Source organism: Nicotiana tabacum, chromosome 6 (genome assembly GCF_000715075.1).
Source record: "Nicotiana tabacum cultivar K326 chromosome 6, ASM71507v2, whole genome shotgun sequence".
Classification (NCBI taxonomy): Eukaryota; Viridiplantae; Streptophyta; class Magnoliopsida; order Solanales; family Solanaceae; genus Nicotiana; species Nicotiana tabacum.
Window position 1 is genome coordinate 87,334,920 of NC_134085.1, and position 9,663 is coordinate 87,344,582.

Below are 9,663 nucleotides of genomic sequence, written 5' to 3' on the forward strand. Positions count from 1 at the left end.
ATCATCGTATCAACCACCATATAATATTTTTAAAATATATTATTGATTTTGTTTTAGATTAATTAGTGTCTTATTTAAATTTTATATTTATTAAATTTTAAATAAAAATAAGTTTTATACATTCAAATATTAACAAAATAATTAATCTTAATTATTTAGTATCAGTAATACAATATATTAATATTACAAATGAATATATTCAAATTCAAACGTCTTAATTTTGATACACATCCACATATTTAGCTGTATATTTAAATTCAAATGTCTTACTAAATATAAAATGAGCCTCAGTCTTCTTGAACCAACCAAAAAATAAGTACTATAATTTAAATGTATAATTCAACCCCAACAAGTAAATTGGAAAAATAAACTAAAGAGAAAGAAAACTAAGGTGCTCAGGTAGGGGAAATTCCAAGAACGACAGAAAACATTAGTCTATCATAAACAATGCATTAGCAAAATTAAACAAAGTTGTTTTTGACATAGTTGAAATAAAAACAGTAAGTTGCTTAAGTAGCATCCATTCTGAAGCATCCCATGATGGAGAATGAATCTTCTTCCTAGTTATAATCCAAAAATAGGCTTATACATATAAAGAGTATCAAATTTCAGCTCAAATTACAGAGAAGGAGAGAGAGAGACAGAGAATTGAAGATGACCTGAGTCCTAACCATGGTTGATGAGTCTAGTTGAAGTACCCAAGAGACCCCAAAATATCTCCCTAGGGTAACTAACTTCTGATGCATTGGAACTCCATATCCATTTAATGGAGTTCCTGAAAAAAGTTAATGCAATATGATAAAGCTAAACAGAATACTATCCACTATCCACTATCCCCCCTACAATTTTAAGTAAAAGGGGCTAAAATCACCCTAATATAGCCCCCACCTACACTTTTTACAACATTAAAAACAAACAAACATCAACAGTAAATTCAGACAATTCCTCTTATCCTCAAGAGACATTGCTGGCTTGTTAGACACATAGTATGCGATTATCAAAATTAAAAATTAAAAAAAGATTTTCAAAAGGTGATTGATCCTAGTCTAAGTTCTAAAATCCTAAGACTAGTTAATAGTTAGCAGTAACAAAAACTTGGGACATCCTCATGCCCATGATTTCACAAATATTTCTATAACATCTACAAGTTAATAGGAGTAGCTTAAGTTGGAGGGATTAGCATTTCAAGATCCACATTAAGGTGAAGTTGAAAAGACAACAAGTTGGAAAATTCTTGAATTTACAATTTTTTTTTAAAAACTAAAACTAACTCGGGACTTTTTAGTTGAGCCCTTCACAGGCAAAATCTTAAAACAATTTGCTCAGCCTTTTCCAGGGCTAAGCTTTTATAAAAGAGAAAGATAAAACATGATGACCAACTCAGCTCTTTTGATAGCTTGAGTTGGTGATGATGATGAGATGCATATGCATGCTTTGTTTCTCTCTTGAAGGACCCTTTCCTTACAAGAGAAGAAATGGTATGGAGAATTTTTACTCCACAGTTTTGAACGTACCCCTTTGGGGGGCCTTAAGCTTCTGGAAAAAGCCCGTGTTCCATACGCGGGCCTCCATTTGACAAAGAGAAAGATGCAAGAGAACCATGGTTAGGCCAAAGATCCTTCAGTATGTTTTTCAGGTACCATTGTAGATGATGAATGTTGTATCGATCTCTCTTGACCAGTTGACAATTATAAGTCTCTCTTAACGATGAGGTATTGGTGCACGCAGCGTCATTGTCACGCCTGTGGCACAGCAAAACAAACTGTCAAAGATATTAGTACCTCCTTCCCATCAGAAATCAATAGTAGCGCAATTAAAAAGAAAAAAAGGGGCAGCCCGGTGCACTATGCTCCTGCTATGCGCAGGGTCCGGGAAGGGCCGGACCACAATTAAATTAATGAAAAAAGGAGGGGCGGATGGGATTGGAGGAAATTCACATCGAGTAGTGTTAGAATTCCATTCAAAGATGTACTTTAGTTCCTTCAATTATCACATAGAAAGGCATTAATGAAACAAATAAGAAACCAGATGATATTAAGTGTTGGTAGACCATAATTTGATGGCGAGCTTTAAGTTTGTTGACAGTTGGGTGTATTGATATTGTAAAGTCAAAAACCGTTGAGATTTCAATGATAGCTTGAAAATGGGGCTTCTTTCTTTGTGATGTAGAGGCCTTTTCTTAGTTGTAGTCTTAAATACAAACTGATCAAATTGACTCTGACTTGGAATTAATTTCAAGTACATGCAGGTAAAGTGAAAATGATAAATTTCCGAACATGAAGCAAACATTAAAAGGGTAAGGGCTTTAAGAAAGTGTTGGTTCTCTTTTCCAAGGCCTAAGCTTTTGGCTGAACACCACATATTCTTTCCCAAGCATAGTGTTGGTTCTCTTTTCCAAGGCCTAAGCTTTTGGCTGAACACCACATATTCTTTCCCAAGCATTACTTCTACGATCGATTTCATTTTGTATGATAGTGTTTGACTAGACATGTAGTTTAACAAAGAAGAAAAACTTTTGACAAATATCAAAAGTACTTAAATCGATCCCATGGTATTAAACAAAGTAAAAACTAAAGAGAAGATTTGATTGGGTGTGATATACAAACCTGAATGCAGTGCGGGTGAGGGAGCGAGGGAAATGGGGGTACCATAGTGCTGTGCTGGATAACCCCCGCCAGTGGAGTTGATAGCAGCAGCTGAATACTGGAAGAGATGGTGTGGGTACTGAACCCCGCCATACCCCTGGCTGGCGGCTGTGTAGCCAGTGGTTGCTCCACCGTTTCCTTCTCCAAAATTCATGTAAGGGTAAAAGGCAGCAGCTGCACTGGATAACACACCACTTGCCGCAGTGCCATACACAGGATATTGGCTAGCTGCTCCTCCATACACGCTATAGTAACCCTGCACAAATTAACAAACATCTCATACTAATGTCTAGCATTATTCTACATTAATAATACTTGGCCATCCAATCCATTTCATTTCATATGAAAGTGATTGATTGAACACAAAATTTAAGAATTTTTTTGTCACATAACAAAAAATATCATTTGAACTAGTGATCTTAAGCATGTCATAATATTTTTGTGGTTATCAATTAATATTATTAAGGTAAAATGAAGAAGGGAACGGAAGCTTCATATCGCCACACCAACTTGTTTGAGATTGGATATAGTTGTTACTTTTATTGTATAAGATAATGTTCATTAAGTTAAAATCGGAACATTAAATCAAATATAAAATGGACTACGTACTATCTTTTTTTTAAAAGAAATTAAAAAGGAAAGTAACATACAAAAATAAAGTAAAGGGAATATAATATTTACTAAAATAGAAATATTGATGGCATTTTGGTTTAGGTAATTTTGGAAAAGATTGAAATATTCCATTACAAGTACAGTATTTGTTTAGACTGACACAGTTGATTGACGGGTGAGACTGTAAAGGAGTAAATTTCATGCATGCCACAAACTGAAGTTCAAGATTCATGCCTTCTTTAGATGGCGAAAAGGAAATAAAGGTCAACAATTAGCTTTTGACTAAAGCCACATGATTCCTGCTTTGGACATCGTGCATTCCAACTGCGTCACCACAAACTTGTCTTTGACTTATAATACTCCGTTATTTTCAATTATGTAGCGTAATAAGATTAATACTAAAAGATAATGTCACATCAAATAAAAATTCATTCCCTTAACAACCAAGTAACATGCATACTGTAGTTCGACTGTTAAATGAAAGATACATAAGATAATGGGTACAAACCGTAGGGTAAGTGTAATCTGGCGAGTAGGGAGAGTACCTGACAGTTTGTTACAAGAAAAAGAAACCAAAAAACATTAGAATGTGAAACTTGGTATACAAGTTTTCTAAGTGAACAGTTTGAGTAATGTACAATATCAATTAATGCATGAGTCATTTCTTGTCCTAGGATGAGCTGTGTATATATGATAATGTCGACATTACCATGTTCACTCACTCACACATACACACAGTGAGAAAGAGGAGACATTATGATAGATAGAAAAGAACGGTGGAATGAGTGAGCATGCGTGGATAGAATCCTCTTGTATAATGAGGTGTTGTGTCTGACCAATGAGTTGGCATATGCACGTGAAGACTCTCTCGTCCCCCCCACAATGAAAAAAAAAAACAAGTTATTGCATATATTTCAGTTGTAGAAAATAAAAGGCATATTCTTTAAAATATAACTAGTGTCATACCCATAAAGATTGTAAGGGATGCCTTGTTGGATGGCATAATGAGGGAAGGTTGCTGCTGAAGGAAAAGCTGTGCCCAACCCGCCTGCTGCTGTTTGAAACCCTCCTTGAAAACCACTCATCACCCTAAAGTTCCTGCCTCCACCTGCTCATTATCATTAATTAAAAGTGTTTTAATTATAAGATCATACTAACCATAAAAAGGAAAAGATAAATAGAGGAATGCTTGATGTAAAATCTTGAAGCAGAAGTTTTCCTTATTGGACACAATGGGTTAGGGTAGAGTACTAGTACTAGTATTAAGTTGAAAGAAAGGTAAAATAAAACACACAAGGTATGGCAAAAAAAAGTAAAAGGTGTTTTCTTGCACAGAAGAATGAGCTGTCATGCTTTTGTAAAACATATCCTGTCACATGGTATAGCTGGTGGTGCTAAAGCAAAGAGCATCCTATATATAAAGTGGACTCTTATTCATAAATCCATGCCAACATACACACTATCTTAACAAAGAATTACTACAACTTTTTCCCATAATGGGGAGAATATCATCATGCTGCATGAAGAAGCGGAGTATATATATCTGCTTAAAAAGCAGTCAAATATACATAATGACCATCCACTAATTAATAAGTACTATCCAATGGATGTATGTACCATGTATAATTAAAAGAGTTGAATAAAAAAAGTACAACATTTGGTAATTAACTATACCATTTGTGATGAAATAAAGCGAAATATGCTAGAAAAATTACATGTGATAATAGGTATAAACATTTAAAAGGGGATTAACCTACTGAAAAGGATAAAATAATTATAGTGTATACCATGTTTAGGGGTAGTAGGCTTAGATCTTTGAACACCCATGGAAGCAAGATTGCAGTTGGCCCTTCTGCCATCAATGACAGGAGCAGCATCCACACAAGCTCTCATCGCTGCTTCTGGCTCACGAAATGTTACCTATTTTTGGAAGCCAAGCCAACATGATCATATATCAAACAAAAATACTTAAGAGATCTTCGCTACTACTTTCCTGTCATTTCTTTTAAAATGTAAATTGAAAAAAACTTACCAAGACATGACTGTAAAGATAGTTTTTTTTAAAAAATAAAAAACTAACAAATACTACTCCAAAGGTAATTACTAGATGGAAAAAAGTAGCATACAAAGCCATAGCCTTTGGATCGTCCAGTAGCCTTATCAGTGATGACGACAGCCTCCAAAATATCACCAAACTGTTCAAAGTATTTCTTCATGGTTTCCTTTTGAGTCTCCCAAGCCAAACCTCCTACAAACACCTTTGTGTATGTCGTGTCCCCAAATTGACTTGATGGAGTCATCTTCTCTGAATAATAATCTGAAAAAGTGGATATGGATCTGGATATTACGATCTAGTAGATGAAGTGAAGGATTTTTGAGGAGAGAAAGTGGAGGAATTGGAAGGGAGACAATTAGGTCAGAGAGGAGAAGGAGGGAAAAAAAAAGAGGGAGAGAGAGTAAAATGGGAGGGAAGAGAAAGCAAAAGAAAGAGATAGAGATAGAGGGGGAAAAAAGGAGAAGTTACGGACATGAAATTATTATAGTATACTCTACATTGCCTGCCCCCAACTGCCTTTACACACTGTCTTCCTCTAATCTCTTCACGCGCTCTTTTACTTCTCCCACTTTTCCCCGCCACCACTTTTCAATCTCTACATATTTTTATTTTCTCATGGAGAAATATGATGATAGGATAATGATATTAACTGATAGTGACATTATATTGGTTGCAAAATGCATGTGAAAGTATTTTAGGAGTCCCATTTGTCACAATCAATTATTGAATTTACATTCATTAGAGCCCTTCTATTTCAAAGTGATTGTTTGTAATTTGACCGGCCATGTATTTATTATTTGTTCAGGAAACTTGTGGAGTCATGTTGTATCAATTTTGTTTAAAGTAATAGACATAACTCGTGCATCACATTTGATCTATGTGATTATTGTGGTTGAAAATAAACTATTTTAGAAAAATATATGCATTATTTTAACATGCTGAGAAAAGACAATATTTGAGTTCAACTTTAGGATTGGAGTATTTGTGCCTTCTAAACTGACAAATTCGTTTTCAAGCACAAAAACAGAATAGGTAGTATACACAAAAGTTCAACGTAAAAATATAAAAGATCTTTCAATAAAGTTGCTAGTTGATATGTGTGTTTTGGTTTGGAGAAGTGAAGCCATCTAATCACTTTATTAAATTGGAGAAGATTGCATTACCTTTAACTCTAAAATCTAAATGTTATTTGTGTAGGAAATATATTATAATTGTAATAAATATATTATATATTATAGAAGGATAATGTATTCATGTCATGATAAAGAAATGAACCACTAAAAAGGGGAGGATTGATACTATATGATTTTAGAAAGCGATGTTCTACCTTCAAATTTGAACTTCCCAAAATTTCTGCGTATGACAATTTCGACGTGCTTCATTAATAGCCAATTAAATTAAAATGGAAGAAATATGAAAATAAATAAAAAGAAATTTGAGAGGAAAGTGGTATACACATCAGTGGGGAGAGAGTAGGATAGAGAGTGGTGGGTGTATTATTATGTTTGGCCCAGGCTGGCTGTTGCTTTTTGATTTTTTAAAATGAAGGATATGAGATTAGGAAAGAGGGGCTGATTTTGCAGTATATTTACGGAACATACCAAGCGTGAGTGGCAAAAAACAGTGGGCAGAAACGGAACGGAACGGTCAACCGTCAAACCATTGGGGAAAGCATCTTTGGCAGTGTCTGCTCGTCCAAATGTGTACTTTTGGATTAGGGTTTGGTGGGTTCCCTTTGCACTCTACAAAAAAAGAAATGAGAAAATAAAAGAAAAGTTTTCAAATGTAGAAATGTAGAAATAATGTTAATAGCAGAGAATTAACGTTTGGTTCACTTATTAGTTATTCAAAAATTATAGGAAAAGTTACACTGTATAGTCGCTATAAAAATAATAACCGAAAAAATGTACAAAATTTATATATTTTTGTATATATATACATTATGTATATAGAAATTAGAAAAAATTCAGCATTTTGTCATGTCTCATTTTATTTTGTATCTCAACAAAACTTTTATTCTTTTTCTTATTAAAACTTTTATTTCAATCAAGTATCTATGGATACCTGGAAAAAACTTTTTGGGGAAAAGTTCTTTGAATTTTCTTTTCAGGATTACATTGTTTGTTTCAGGAAAAATGTTCTTGGATTAAAAAAAAGGAGAAATATTTTTTTTGAAATAATACTGTTGGAGCCTGTTCAGTACTGAGCCGTCATATACTTTGTTCTTAGTTCTTAGAACAACCTTAATTAGCTGTGGTTTCAACTTTCAACATCACATCTGTTCGTATTTGTTTTGTTAAGGGCCGTCCGCTTTAAAGGCTGCTGCCTCCCTAGTTCTAACAGGGGTGATATACCTCAAATTCAATTTTTTTAACTATGAAATTCTCTTTTTTTGTCGTCCTTAATTTATTTTAAAACTCTTAATTAATTGTATATCCCTTTTCATTTCGCGGAGACATCATAGTATATCATAAAAATATTTAGAGAATACTTGCAACAAACTTGAAATTGGTGTTTCAATTTTACTGTCATTCTTTCTTTATTGTCTTATTCTTCTTTCAACTATGATCACATGTAGCGTGGAGTCGGTAAAATATCTTCCCTAGTTCAAGAAAATTAAGGAAAATACTTATTTGGAATATCATAGAGGTAAAGCCAACTATCTGAAAAATTTATCCTTCTTTTTGCTATTCTTTTCCCTTAAGTCATGTACAAATAACTAAACAATTACCAAGTGAATATTTATTTTTCTAAAAAGTTTTTACCCCGAGGTTAACGAGGAGAGTACTATATGAAGATATGAACCCACTAGGATATGCATCATATGCTTTAAGGATCTAACAGTATATACATAAACCTTATTTGCACTCAGATTTACGTAACATTTATGAATGTAAGACAAGTGTTTTTTATACGCACATTTGTCAATGAAATATGCTAAGTGATATGTATTCTCACTTTAATTTTGAACAGCTACAATTAAATTACTTGATTTGGTATAACTACTGAGTGCGAGTAAGTATTTAACATGTAAATATTTACAAAAATCCCAATAAATATTAAATTTAGAATACATAATTTATAAACGTATAATTAATTTAATGCTTAAAATTTTAGAGTGAGTCCATCAAACTTAAATCTTAAATCAGACACAATGTGATTATTACATGTCATATATATGAATTATAGCAAGAAGCACAAGTAGGAAGAGGAGAATGTGGGCAGTGGCAGAGAGTGGTGGCTCTTACAATACATTATATTGCTGGGTGTGCTGCTGACATAAATCATAACATTTTCTCGGTATCTTTTCTACATTTCTTTTAATTTGTTGCATAATGTGGAGTGTACCCATGTTAATTTCTTACTCAAACTCATCCCTCACTAGCTAGTACTTCATCCCAATTTGTCTCCCAAATGATGCCTTTCTTTTTAATTGATTACCAGTACAAAATGTAAATGAAGTTTAACCTTAAAAAGAAAGTTTAACCTTAAAAAGCTGTTGTAATATGTTAGTACTATATGTCTGTAAATGGTACATAATGCAATGATGCGTATACCTTTGGGCCAAACAAACGGTCAACTACAAGCCCTTTCTAGTTCAATTACAGAATTTAATGGCAAGCAAAGCCCTATTTTTCTTACCCCCACCAGATGGGCTTGACGATTTATCACGGAAATTTTACCTCATATAGCAAACTATTAAACTATATTTATTATAAATCAAAATAATTTCAAAATATTACTATTTATAGCTATTTTTTCTATTTTATAGCAAGATAGGTATTTATTGTATACCACTATACCCTACCATTAAGGTGTGAAATATGCCAGTTATGTTCTTTCTCTATCTCTCTTCCCACGTTCTCTATATCTGCAAGATTCTCAATCCTCTCTCTTCTCCCTCAAATCTCTCTCTCTTTCCATATATCTAGACAGTCGTCGTAGCACCCGTTTTTTTTTTTTTTGTGGCGATGGTGGACTTTCTGAAACGAAGAAAATAGAGATCTGAAGCGAAAAGGGAGTAGGCGAACAGATCTGGCCATGGCTTCGGATTGAGCTTTTGGAAATCTAAAGCAGAGTCACCGGAGAAAATTTGAGCCGAATTTTTGTTCGTGTCCATTTTTAGTTTTAATATAATGTATACAGTATTTTGCTTGGTCGGAAACCACCATTTCCGGCGAACTTTCTTCTCTTCTTTGCTATTGAGTCGCATAGAATGGTACAAATACAGTGTATCCTGTATAAATACACTCAAATACATTATAACTTTGTATAAGTACAATATTTTTTTTCATGTATTTATATATTCTGAAGGTCAGTATTTTTTTAATACAGCCAAATATCACATTT

The 9,663-nt window shown here is 33.6% G+C and overlaps 1 protein-coding gene across 2 annotated transcripts; it reads right to left on the bottom strand.

Moving 5' to 3' along the window:
* Window positions 1-436: 436 nt before the first annotated feature.
* LOC107822890 (uncharacterized) lies at window positions 437-5,808 on the bottom strand. Of its 2 annotated transcripts, none has more exons than XM_016649476.2 (6): window positions 5,384-5,808; window positions 5,045-5,177; window positions 4,224-4,365; window positions 3,766-3,802; window positions 2,607-2,901; window positions 437-1,762 (listed from the first exon to the last, which is right to left on the bottom strand). In XM_016649476.2, the coding sequence occupies exons 1-6, from the start codon at window positions 5,555-5,557 to the stop codon at window positions 1,737-1,739; spliced, it is 807 nt and encodes a 268-aa protein (XP_016504962.1). In that variant the 5' UTR covers window positions 5,558-5,808; the 3' UTR covers window positions 437-1,736. The 2 variants fall into 2 exon arrangements, with proteins under 2 accessions (XP_016504962.1, XP_016504961.1); XM_016649475.2 differs by having other exon boundaries at window positions 437-1,742; window positions 5,384-5,805.
* Window positions 5,809-9,663: the final 3,855 nt, after the last annotated feature.

Excerpts from the sequence above, each read along its gene's own strand:
- LOC107822890 (XM_016649475.2), bottom strand. The coding sequence starts at position 5,557 with ATGACTCCATCAAGTCAATTTGGGGACACGACATACACAAAGGTGTTT. Across the intron at positions 5,178-5,383 it reads GATCCAAAGGCTATGGCTTT|GTAACATTTCGTGAGCCAGA; the intron begins GTATGCTACTTT and ends TTCCAAAAATAG. Across the intron at positions 4,366-5,044 it reads GCCTACTACCCCTAAACATG|GTGGAGGCAGGAACTTTAGG; the intron begins GTATACACTATA and ends GATAATGAGCAG.